This window comes from Leptodactylus fuscus, chromosome 3, assembly GCF_031893055.1.
Source record: "Leptodactylus fuscus isolate aLepFus1 chromosome 3, aLepFus1.hap2, whole genome shotgun sequence".
Taxonomy (NCBI): Eukaryota; Metazoa; Chordata; class Amphibia; order Anura; family Leptodactylidae; genus Leptodactylus; species Leptodactylus fuscus.
The window spans coordinates 89,550,152-89,563,524 of record NC_134267.1 but is presented as its reverse complement, the minus strand read 5'-3'; the positions used below and the strand labels follow the sequence as shown (position 1 = coordinate 89,563,524).

At 40.0% G+C, this 13,373-nt stretch overlaps 1 protein-coding gene across 7 annotated transcripts in view; it reads right to left on the bottom strand.

The window, feature by feature from the left end:
* Nucleotides 1–411: 411 nt before the first annotated feature.
* BCLAF1 (BCL2 associated transcription factor 1) overlaps nucleotides 412–13,373 on the bottom strand; it is a 29,705-nt gene continuing 16,743 nt past the window's right edge. Inside the window, exons 6-12 of one of the 7 annotated variants that reach the window (XM_075267927.1) lie at nucleotides 12,675–12,774; nucleotides 12,042–12,132; nucleotides 9,598–9,773; nucleotides 6,147–6,297; nucleotides 3,785–3,934; nucleotides 2,680–2,874; nucleotides 412–859 (exon numbers count right to left, since the gene is read on the bottom strand). In XM_075267927.1, the coding sequence (XP_075124028.1) occupies nucleotides 854–859; nucleotides 2,680–2,874; nucleotides 3,785–3,934; nucleotides 6,147–6,297; nucleotides 9,598–9,773; nucleotides 12,042–12,132; nucleotides 12,675–12,774 (869 nt within the window). In that variant the 3' untranslated portion in view covers nucleotides 412–853. Of the gene's footprint in view, nucleotides 860–2,679; nucleotides 2,875–3,784; nucleotides 3,935–6,146; nucleotides 6,298–9,336; nucleotides 9,495–9,597; nucleotides 9,774–12,041; nucleotides 12,133–12,674; nucleotides 12,775–13,373 lie in introns of those variants that run through there. The other 6 variants (XM_075267928.1, XM_075267929.1, XM_075267931.1 and 3 more) reach the window with 6 other exon arrangements.

The window sequence follows — 13,373 nt, the reverse complement described above, 5'->3', positions numbered from 1 at the left end:
ATATTTATTACTTCTAGTATAAATTTCAATAGGAATGACACTTTTAAAACCAGCCGTGTTAACTCTAAGGGGGCGTTCACAATACCGTCATTGTCCGACAGGGTTGTCGGGTTTTGCTGTCCGCTTGAAAAGTCAGACATCTTTACAAACGGACAGTTAAGGACAGGCACGCAGTGCAAAAGAACGCACCCGATCGCCATTTAAATGAATGAAAAATGTCACAGACACAACTAGTGTCCGCTGCTAATGTCCATGCGAGATTTTGAATGGACACTAGCAGCAGACACTACCTGCCGGACAATGACGGTAGTGTGAATGCTCCCTAAGACTACATTCTTACTAACAGTCCAAAGTACATAGGGGAACCTTAGAGAGAAAAAAAACAGACATAGGTGAACTTTTTTTTAACCATGTTATGTTTCACACAACTTCTTTAATATCAAGTCTGTAAATAAAATTCAAATCCAGACAAAACTATACAAGATTCGTGAAATCAAGGAATATTTGCAGGTATCCGTTACAGTTGCATACATTCAAGGTGTGACAAAGCAAATTTTTACCCCAAAAAAAAACAAAAAAAATCACAATCTTCACCATACTACCAAGGTAGACACACTGCAGAAACAGAAAGACTTAAAATCCAATTCTTAAAAGTTGTGGTTGTTCATCAATAATTAATCTCCTCCAAGTCTTGTTGGCATGGACGTACTGCACAGGAAAGTGTTAGATTCTTTAAAACAACGTTCCATTTGTTAATCAGCAACGGAATTAAAATAGAGTCCATATACTGGTGACTAGTGAAAGGTAGTCACTAAAAACAAAAAAAAAATGGTATTGGTCGTCTCCAGATGCACTACTCCTGTGAAAGAAAAGATTCAAGATGACAATGGTTGATATACAAGCCTTATATATGTCACGACCATGTAGCAGAATTCCACTTTTTTCATTTCAAGTGTGAAATTATGTTAACAAAGGTAAAAGGGAACCTGTCAGGTCAAAAATGCCTCCCAAACCAATAAATTGTGCCATGTGGGGGCCCATTAATAGGAGCAGAAACATACATTTGTGGCAATAAAGCTTTCAAATAGAATTGTATGAATATGCAAATCAGCTTGCAAATGCATCAGGAGCGGGGCCTGATTTACCAGCTATCCCTACAGATAACAGGGATACCGACAACGAGGGAAAATGTCAATGCTAAAGTGGCGGCAACGGACATCAATTCCAAGGGAGCGCCATAGAAACTGCAACGGCCTATAGGAAAATCTGCCAAAGCAGGGCCTGCCCCTAATGCACTTGAGGCCGATTTGCATAGTCACCTTTTCCTGAATATCTCTGCATTGCTTCATATATTTGTGGCCATAAAGATGTTCCATTTGGCAAGCCCCTTTCTAGCCAGTCTCCAGCCATACATGGATTAATGGGACATTAAGCCCTGTGCTTACTGTAGGAATTGTACTTTTAGCTTTTATTTCTGTCGGTATTGTTCCTCTCATCTAACTTCATATTTTCTCATTTATGACCATATATTTCAAATGACTGTTGGATTGAAAAGCAAACAGCAGAATGAAGCTAACACAGTTCTGAGCATATACCAAATTTATGTGAATGTATGTCTGCAGTTAGGAGGTTCCAGCAGTGCCAGACCCCTCTCGTGAGGACTGACAATAGGAGAGCTGTGGAGCTGCGTACCTCTCTCCCCCTGCCTGACAGAGGCATGCACAGTAGGAGAGGAGTTACAGCCCTCCCCATGCTCCGACAGCAGCAAAAATACATGAAAGGTTGCAATCCTTAAGTCATAAGTATGTGACTAGTCACATGCAAGGGAGCAGTCAGGACTTCATCACTAGAAACAGTATTTTGGCAAAACTCCACACTTTTGGTAGAGGTGCATATTCAATAACTCAATGAGAGTGCAGACTAATTTGTGTACCGTGGTGTATGCAGCAGAGTCATTTGTGTATTGTGGTGTATGCAGCAGAGCAGTGTGTTTATAGATGTAGTGTATAAGCAGCAGAGCTGTGTGTGTCTATATTTGTTGCCCAAACTTAGGGTGTATGTTATAAATAAATATAACTGATATTTGAGCTCCCACAATACACTGCTCCTTGGTAACAGACAGTCAAGTGAACTCTGCATTAAAAAAAATCCAGCACATAGCTGAGTAACTGTTTGTGAATATAGCCTTAAAGGGGTTGTCCAGTTTTAGCAAATCTTATTGTTAGTATGGTTTTCTAGATCTCTGTTTGCTGTCATTCTTTGTGTCCTTTGGGTAGATAAAATCAGTCCATGGTCACACAGTGCACAGTTTGTTACAAGACTGACCTGCAATTACTGTGCTGGGACTATAATAAGATAGCTATACGATAAGATACAAGCTATAAGATACCTGTGTGTCCTATATGTCCATTGAGATGAATGGGTCTATTAAAAAACACAGCTCCCACAGGAATCCGTGAAAACCTAGCCAGGAATCTGCTTGGTTGTGTCACTATAGCTTAAAATATGTAAAAGATATATAAAGGAAACAATCTATGATGGACTATGTTCACACATGCTGTTGAACGTTTGCAACTGGTCACCAGTATGCACAAAAGCTATACAGCAATATGCCTAAGCTGTTGCTTATGTCTATATAAGTGTATACCATATGGTAACAATGAAGGGCAGACTTTGTACCTTTTCATCTTTGCGCCTGTCTTCCATTGCTTCATCTTCCTCATCTACAAGACCATCTCCTTGGTACTTGTCATGTGTCCATTTTGGACTGCTCCCAGACTTCTTAAAAGGAAACCTTCCTCTTCCTCGCTGGAAATTGCCACGTCCCCTTGCTCTCCTTGCCCAGTAATCCACTCCATCGTCACGATCATCATGCTGGACAAACACATTTTGTTATTCTGTTATTTTACAACCAACAGGACATTATCTTATTGATAAAGAACATTTGGAAATCATCATATCAGATTCTCATTGTTACAGGTTTACAAGTGGCTTCATGTTCCATTCTTAAAACACAAGATATTTATCAAAATCCGCTGCCAACAGCTAGGTTCACCAAAAAGAAAAAATGGCATCGCAGTATACTCGTTTTATAAAATATAGAGGCATTTTGCAGAATAAAATACTATATCTGCTAAAGTTCTGAACATATAACTTAATTTGATATAACAAACAATTAACCATGAGTGAAATGCAGAGATTATCCAGCACTTCGGGCCATCAGTATCAAAGCCCCCGTCTATCAGTGGACTGAAAAGGCCTCTGCGTTGGGTTGAGCACCGGGGCATACCAAGACCAGCGCTGTATATTATATAGTTGGAGAGATTGGTATAGCTGCAGAATCCCATTCCCGTCAAAGGGACTGAGCTTGAAAAAGGCCATGTGACCAATGTAACGGAGGACACTTGCCTGAGAAAAGCAAAAATGGAGCTCATCTAAGTGTCACAGACTCTCAATATTTCGGTGGGGGTCTAACATGAGGTAAAACGATAGGACATCAATATCATTGTCCCTGTTTTCAAGAATATTGTCTAAAAATAAACTTAAAAATAGGCATTAATGAGAAAAAAAATCATATGGAAAGTAGGTATTAATATTCTGTTTTCATACAAAATCCAGCTATAATATTGTTTGCTATACAGCCACCTCCACTTGCTTCACATTACCTAGTACCTACTTTCCATTATATTCACTAAGACACTGGCTGGGGCAGCAGTTCATCTGATAAATATGTGTGACATAGTGGGCAGTTTGTTCATGCAAATGTAAAACCTTGAAGACCCACCAGAAAGTATTTCTTGCTTTTAGGAGTATATTCTGGATCCCACTCCTCCTCTTTTGATCGCTTTTGAAAACTTGGTGCTGTATTCACAGGAGCAGTACTTGTTCCAGCAAACACTCCTCGAGCACGGCCTCTGCCTCTAATTCGGAACTGCTAAACAATTGGTTTAATTGGTGAAGTGTTCCTCCGAACATGGAAAGATGGTTACGTGGTATATTGACTTGTGTATGATAAAAAAATGCTGGCACGGCCATGGATCACACGCTGCAGGATTGTGTGACTAGTGACCGATTAAGGTTATATTCAGTTATGGGTCATATTTAATGAGATCACTGGAAGTAAAAGTCATATTACAAAAGTAAAGTATTAAGCAAAGAAATGAAGATGATAGAGGAGGCCCAATAAGAAGAGAGAGTACACTAACAATACACGTGGCACTCCAAAGAAAGACGTCATCATTTAGCTACTGCCAACCAACATTTGTAGTAGATCCAGAGGACAGAGTTTCTCAAGTATCAGGGATTGGGACAGGTATTTAGTCTATGGCATACTATAAATTTGTGACTATTAAAGGAATATTTGAAGACTGGAGCTGAGAACATGGATTGCTACAGAGTACGGCAAAAATCTTGGTTGACGGGAATTTTACCAATTAGAACAGGTTTCCCTTATTTCTGTAAATACAGGGCAAACAGGGAAGAGAAGACCAGCTATAGTTCATTCAAATCTATGGGAAGTGTCAGAAATGTACATTTGTATTGAATATTGTTCTGGTTTTAAAGACGTAACAGCTGACCCTCCTCCAAGGATCGAACCTTTATGGCAATTCCTATGGATGCCAAAAAATAAGTTGTCAAAGTATCCTTTTAAAGTGCACTCCACAAGTGTTCATCCTTTGAATCACTTCTAACAGCCTTTTACCATAAAACGATGAAGGGATCTGATCCAATAGTTTTAAAAGGTGAACTAGTTTCTTCGAGAAGTGCACTTAAAGGGATTCTATCAATAGAATCCCTTTTTTCTGCAAACATCACATCAGAATAGGCTGTATAAAGGCTATTCTTCTCCTACCTTTGTTATTCTATTCTGCGCCGCCATTCCTGAGAAATTTCTTATTTCTTACTTATGCAAATGAGTCTTCAGAAAGCACAGGGGTTGTCCCCTGTGCTCAAGGAAGACTCTCCAGTAACAACTCTGTCTTCTTCTGCCGATGCCTCTCCGCCGCATAATCAGTTGGCAGAGCCGACTGAGCATATCCATTTGGCCATTTTCATGTGGCTTCTTACACGAACGTCCGATCGGCCACAGGAGATGGCCGAACTGACATGCGCAGTCAGTTCTGCCGGCTGATGACGCGGCGAAGAGGCACCAGCAGAAGACAAAGGGGACGCTGGAGAGTCTTCAGGGAGTACAGGGGACGCCCCTGTGCTTTCTGAAGACTCATTTGCATACAAAAGAAATTAGAAATTTCTCAGGAACAGAGGCATGGATCATATTAACAAAGGTAGGAGAAGAATAGACTCTCTAAAGAACAGGTGTCATGAATGATATAACTTCTGATACTGTCCATCACTTTCTAAGGATTCTGATGTCTGTAAGATTTTTGTGGGAAGGGGAGGCCAATTACAAAAAAAAAAAAAAATAAATAAATCTCAAAGATTTCGAACCAACAATGCCCTTGGAAAGAGGGGATCCAATTATGGCAAATACATACAAAAAGTCGGCACACAATGAGCCTTGGATAGGATGCAAGTCCATTGACTAGAGTCTGATACTGGGTTCTCAGAGATGGTCCAGTATTTTGTGCTAACTGTCCTGTATTGAACAAGAAAGCATATGACCAAGTGTGCTTGGGATGTGGGGTCAAGTTTGCACCAGAATGCACCCCAATGTCATCCAAGTGCATTCCGCTGCAAAGCACACTCAGTCGTGTGCAAGAGGTCGAAGTTAAGTTAGCATACACTTTACACAGTGTACGGCAGATATGTATATTGGGCATACAAGCTGATAGAGGGGCTGTATCTTGTCTGTTGGCAAAATAAACATCTTATGGATCTAATATTAGTATAATATAATAAACTGCATTGAAAACAGAACGCGACTTTATGTGATGCAGAAGCAACAAGAATGCACTGTCCTATCTACTCAACACAGTCGGTCATATGCTTGCACTTGTCTGAGATTTACCAAGTACTAGTTGGACTGCTGTAACATATGGAGTAGTTGTGAGACTGGGCAGTAAAGTGAGCAGTTACCGTAGTGTTGACACCTAAACATTTTTTAATACGTTACATCTTTATCTTTTTACATCTATTTATACATGTATGCTTAACTTCTACTCACTGTATAGCTTTATAAAACTTACAAATGTGCCCCTGGGCCTACTGATGCCTGGAAAACCTGGATATTCTTTTGCTTCCATTGGACCTTTGAATTCCTCATCTTTGCTTTCCTTCTTATTGTCCTTATCATCATCAGACAGAGAAGGAGACGGCTCATGATCTTTTCTTCTTTTGCTGTACAAAACAGAAGTCACACATAACACACAAAAAAACTCCTTAAAAAAACAAACACACACCCACACACACATAGAAACAAGACAGACAACATCAGCAAATTTTATCAAGTCAAGCTTTAGTTTCAAAGAGATTCCTGGCTGATACCGCCCCATTTAATTTCGTACATGTGTTAAAAGATTTCTGGCAATTGGACAAAAAAACAAAACAAAAACACAACACAATGTCAGGGTACCTTCCCTGTAATCTACCTTATCCTTTTAGTAAGATGTAGCAGCTTGCTTTGCTTCTATGGGTATGATTGTGAAAAAAAATGGCTGCCACTGGTCTTCTCTATGAAGCACCTGCTCTCAATGGGTTCCTGCTACTGGATTGGAGGGTGCAATTCATGGTGGAGCTTTATACTGCTGTGTTCTGATGCAGATCTGGGCAGTGATCATGGCTGCACAGATACCAGAAGATGTGGCAGCTGAGAAGACAGATGCTGATCCACCATTGTCTGGTATCAGTGCAGCCATGACCACAACCCCTCTTCTCAGCTGCCACCATCTTCTCGTATCTGGTCACTGCCTCAAAAATCCGAAGCAGAAACAAACTTCCTTATGTACTATCCAAACTATGCCCAGCCCCTCCCCCCCAACTCCACCACCCGCCTCCAGCAGCAGGAACCTGTCTAGGTTTTACATGAAGAACAGCAGTGAGTGCCAATTTCTTTTTACAATCCTGCCCCCAAAGAAAAGCAAGCAGTTGCATCTACTAAGAGGGTGCAGATATGTATCAGAGCCGGCATCCTGACTTTACTGCCAATATGACAGATACTTAAATAAGTGCCATGATAAAGTCATTAACTTGAAGTATCCAGGTTATCACTGCCGTGAATAACATCATTACCCTATTGATCTCAACAGTTCTTAAAGGGGCGCTTTTAGTTTTCTCACTAAACTAAACTTGGAGTGCAAAAGTCTATAAGCTCTTTATATTTTAAGCCTACAATGTTTATCTGCTCTGCAAAATGTTATATTATTTAGTATTTCACGTCACACAACCTATAGTGTCTAGTGTAGGCCTTATTTGCTGACTATTCTTAGGTTAGTTTTACACAAGTCTAGTACAGACACACTGTTGTCTGACTGTGGGGCTACGGACTGAACTCACAGCACTCTAAGATCTCGGATGTTATTTGTAAGGGTCAGTACATCCAAAGCCTGGCTCAGATACTTGCTCATAATATAATACGCTGCTGTAATACTGGCCTTTGAAGATGCTAATGCAGTTTTTTGATTAAAAGTTAAACTAAATTCAAGACAACTAGAAAATACAGTAAAATAACTTATTCTTGCTCGGTCCACTTCTGGACTTCGCTCATGCAACTACATCAAACGCTGTAGTGGAGTTTTTCCAATATATGCTATGGTGAAACCATTCTATGGCTGAGGCCCCATGTTGTAAAAAAACAGTTTTTTTGCTGCAGATTTTGCTGCTGTTTTTGGAACCAAGAGTTGAAATGAAGGGGAAATATATAGGCAGCACTTATGCGTCTACCTTCTGCTCAATACACTCCTGGCTTTGGCTATAAAAAAATATGCAGCAAAAATCTAAGGTCCTGTGTTGTAGAAAAAGCCTTTTTTCTTGTTGTGGGTTGCAGATTCTGGTGAACAGAATCTGTAAGAAAGAAGGCTGAGGCCTTAACCATAGGCTGAAGCCCCACATTGCAAAATCACAGCGGCAAAAAACATTGTTTTACAGTACTGCAAAGTGGATGGGATCCTGGCTAAGCCCATCTACACATTGCACAAAAAAAACTGCAGGGAAAATCGCACATATCAATTATGCCTTCGGAAACGCTGGTATTTTAGAAAATAAAAAAAAAGGAAAACTACAAAATCTTAATGAAAAAGGCGTTTCTGATGCATTTTTTTGCTGTGCATCAGTACATGGGGGCCTTAGCCTTAAAATTTATTTTTTAGATAAAACTAGAGCTACCTCAACCAAGGCTGGAATCTCATCTGCATTGGAGCCTTCACTGCAGATTCTACATAAAATCAGCAGAAAAATGTACTGCAAGGAGGAATTTTTTCTTTGCTGGATTTATACTGAAAACCAGGTGGAAACTGTATATTATATATAGTCTATGGGAGCCATGCATTTCTGTGGGTAACTGCTTTCTAAGCGGACAGGGTTCCCATCTTTCAGGTCCCCATGAGGATCCAAACGACAAAGACCCAAATAATAGTGTGAACCTAGCCTCAGTCGAAACCAGGAGAGAGTCCAAGACAGGGAAGACTCTTTACATAATTTTTTTTCCCTCTGTAGGTTCCATTCTGGTTCAGGCTTACAGGAGCAAAATACTGAGGAAATAATGTCATGTGAACATATCCTAACTTGAATGAAACAAGAAAGCGCATAATGACCTATTAACATTACTTTGTGCACTAGGTACAGATGTAAAAGAAATTCATTTTTTCTCATGTCCCTGAACACAGCATGACGTACTTGGAAATCAGTTAGTTAATCTGGCATTGCTAGTTCCCAAGCAGATTGTATCCAGGAAGTCAATTTAATTATACCATCCTCCCACCTATTATTGTCTATTTTTGCACATTTCTGTATATATATAAAATATTTCTGTAGTTAAGGAAAAATGCAGAAAACTGATAGCATTCCATTATCTAACTTGGAAAAAATATCTGCTCACACAACAGGAGTCATTGCTAGACTGCAAACAAAAATGTAAAACTAATCACCACAAACATTAACAATATACACACAAACAACAGATAACATCCTACTGCATCCATCTAAGAAATTGCCTCAAATGTAACAAACATCTCCCAAAAGATATTTCTGTCTCCAGGCACAAACTGCAAGCAGTGGTGTGAATTCTTGATCATTTCAATATCCTCTGTCGCTTTCAAACAAAAGACAATTTTTTTTCCCCGTCACTGACATTGAAGAGTCAACAGCAACAAGTGATTTGATCAAACTGCGGTGTTATGAGTGGAAAAAGTGGAATCAAGCAGAAAGAACCAAAGTTCTTACACAAACGGGTTCTAGAAATGCACTGCACTGAAGTCCAACTTCCTGACGTTGCCTGGACAATAGGACACAATAATTTGTCATATTTTTCAGTTAGCTTGCTATTCCAAAGTTTTTGTCCTCATCCACCATTAGTCGTGTAAAAGACAAATACATTTTTGCTGTAAAACAAACATTGTGATTGTTTATGTTAAAGCGATATTTGAGACAATGTATTCAAAAAGCATTCACAGTTTGCTACTAGATTCGCATGCATCTGCTTACTTGTCATCTTTGAACATTTTCATTTCCTTGTGCTCTTTCTGTGCCTTCTCTTTCTTACGGGAATCACTGGATTCCCGGGAACACTTGGAGTCTCCACGTTCTTTACTGCGCTCTTTCCTGTGACGGTCTGTTTCACCCCGCAGATCAATCAAGCTGCTCTTTACTTTCTTTTCCATCTGTAAGTAGAAGTAGAACACTTATGAAATATTCTTTAAGTCAAATACAGAAAGGAGGTTCATTTTGGACAACTGATGCAAATATGAAAGAAATTTTTGAGGAAAGACAGTGATGGCGTAACTCTCGTAAGTATTCTAAAAACGTACACACCGATTAGAGCCTAGATGCTGTAAAGCCCCCGTATACTAGAACTAAAGAGCACCTACACAAAGGAAATTTGGACTTTCTGCCAGCATTTATGACATTAATAAATGCTGCAATATACTTTATTACATTTTGGATGTTTTCTGAGAAATCCTGTGCTGAAAGGTCTTCATTCATCTCTGCTTAAAGGGATCCTATCATTCAAACACATTTTTTTCTCATTAACACATTGGAATAGCCTTAAAGGGGCTCTATCAGCAAAATTTTGCTGTATGAGCCCCACATATGCGTGAATAACCTTTAAAAAGGCTATTCAGGCACCGCTAATCTTATTTTAACCCCCTGTTTTAAAATAATACCCTAAAAACAAATATGCTAATTATACTTATCCTGTGCGTGCGTAGTAGCTACTGCGCACGCTCCGGCGCCATTTTTCTCAATGGCAGATCGCGAGAGTACTGCACATGCACAGTCCGCTCATGTAGTTCTAGGTGAACTGAGCATACATGCTCAGTAGCTCATTCCCTCCCCCCCCCCCTTCCCCTCCCCGTACACCCAGGACGATGGAGCCAAGGAAGAGCTAGGACCAGAAGGCATCGCTGCAAGAAGATGAAGGCGTGCCAGAAAATGACGTCGGACAGTGCATGACCGCCCACCGTGCACGATAAGTATAATTAGCATATTCGTTTTTAGGGTATTATATTAAAATGGGGGGTTTAAAATAACATTAGCACTGCCTGAATAGCCTTTTTAAAGGCTATTCACGCATATGTGGGGCTCATACAGCAACATTTTGCAGGGAGAGCCCCTTTAAGAAAGGCTATTCTACTCCTACCTTTAGATGTCTTCTCCTGCGCTGCCGCTCGGTAGAAATCCCGGTTTTCGTCGGTATGCAAATTAGTTCTTTCGCAGCACTGGGGGCGTCCCCAATGCTGCAAGAGAACTCTCTATAGTGCCACATCCATCTTCTTCAGCAACATCCTCTTCACAAGTCTACTTCCGGCGCAGGCTTCAGACTTCTAGGCCTCGGGAAAAGCCGACTCCGCATGCCTGCTGGCCACGAGAAAGTGGCCGCTTACACAGTGGAGAAGACAATGAACGGTACCTGTACACCGCTTTCCACTAGAGTACAGATGACAGGCTCTTGAATAATGCAGGGAAACTGAGGGATTTTTATTTATTTATTTATTTATTTATTTATTTTGGGGGGGGGCTGGGTAATTTTAAACTGTTATATCTCAGGCATTATAAATAGTAGAACAGTGGCTCAAAGAAGACTCTCAAGCTTTCATATAGCACCAAGATTGCAGTTCTACCTGTACCATTTCCAGAGATAAATCCATATACACACACACACACATACTGTATATATGTATATTATATATGTTGTATATGTAAAATATGTTTTATATGCACACACACAGATATATCTCAAGTAGCAAGACAGGAACAGTATTGCACATCACAAGGTGTACTGGGTGTGAATAAAAACTGCTAGGAGGTGCAGTGGGCTGTGACAGACTGCTTGGAATATCCCTGACAACCCACAGCCAGAAAGTTTAAACCAGGAAGTATTTTATGAGCCTGAAGTTATGTTCAGACAGAAACAGCACTTCCTGACATTGTGTCTTAACCTTATGCGTCGCAAAATCAATCTTAATGTAATTTTTATTTAATGCACTTCTATATTGTAAACCTATTTTGTCTACTCAATAAAATTTACTGAAAGTTAAAACCAAAGCACAGATAATGTTATTTATTGACAGATGTCGATAGAAAACATCCATCGAAGCAGAAGGGGATTTCACACAGGGAAATGGCTGCCAATTGTCACAGTCTAGTTGCTTTCAGCTATAACATTATAGTAAATATCAATCTTTGGCTCTTAGCACAAATTATGGTTTACACATAACAGAACTTACTTGTATCAAATCAGTCTAAGTAAAAACAATTTATCATGCTAGAATGAAAAAGCTTAAAAAAAAAAAAAAAACCATTAAGGAATACTACATAAAATACTTTTCTTTCTTACACAATTGAGAGAAGGAAACATTTTTCTATTACATGTGTATCCTTTAAGTGTACATAGAAATGTCTATTCTACTTGAAAAGAAACAAAATACCTTAGATTGCTCTTCCTTCACTATGAAGACCTTGTCTTCATTCTGCATATATGCATGTTTTCTCTGAATGTTGGGCGACAGATCTATCCTCCTGCAAGAAGAGAAGAGATGCAGTAAACCTAAAATGCAAAAGTTTTCACCAAGATTATATTCAGTAGCAGATTCCCCCCAAAAATCATTGTGAATGCTCAGCAATGAAAGTTAATGAAACTATCCCCTTTTGAGTGTGCAGCAGCATGACTGTGCAGCTTAAACCAACTAAACAGACATCTGCTCCTGTGTAGACTCTAACGCCTTCTTGCTATTGCAGCTCAACGCTTGTTCTCTATTTATATATCATCTGATCTGTGGGGGTTCCTGGACTATCAATCTTAGACTGCTGAACAAAATTAAGCATAGGCTAACAATATATGGCCCTGGACAGCCCCTTGGGTGTTCTTGAAGGTTCACTAGTCTGAGAAGGGAGTTTTACCTACATTACATCATTTTGGTATTATTTTCACTAGGTTAAAGAAATTTTACTTTATTTGCTGTAAAATGCATCATTATATGATTTATTTTAGTCATATACATAACTAATATGGCAGGACTAGCATGAAGAATAGACAGTGCTACAGTATTCCTGGTGTATACCTGTGTATTTCCGGGCTCTTTGGATGGCTGGCATGCTCATCTGTCTGATACCCTGCAAACCTCTCATTGAGGGTCTTTCCGTCACCCTTGAAATAATGCTCTGTTGGTTGTAGAGGAGAAAAACTGCCTCATTATTTTAACTCCCATTAAACATAAAGCCACAGATCTTAAAGGAACTTGCAGAATGTCAACACATATATAGGATGAATCCTAACAAAAGATAAAAAGGGAAAAGTGTATTACATAAAAAGATAATACTTCTCATCCATGATCGGTTGGTTCTTCATTATCCATTCATTTTTACCTCTATACCAGAGCTGGGCAAAGCCCGGCCCCCGGGCCACATCCGGCCCTCTGACTGATTCAGTCCGGCCCGCACAGCTTGACTAGGGAGGCGTGTCTAGGGGGTGTGTCTTAGAGAGAGAGAGAGAATGTGTGTGTGTGTCTATATGTGTCTGTCTATATGTGTCTGTCTATATGTGTCTGTCTATATGTGTGTGTCTCAGTAACCTAGGGACAGAGATGGAAGGGGAATGTTATACTAGGGCAGAGATGGCAGATGGAGGGGGGGGGGGACATGAAACTGGGGGTAGATGAAGAGGGCACTTAAACTGGGGGGACATTAAACCGTGGAGGTAGCTGTAGGGGGACCCGTCTGCCTCTAGTTGCCCCCAGTTTAATGTCACCGTCCAGCTACCC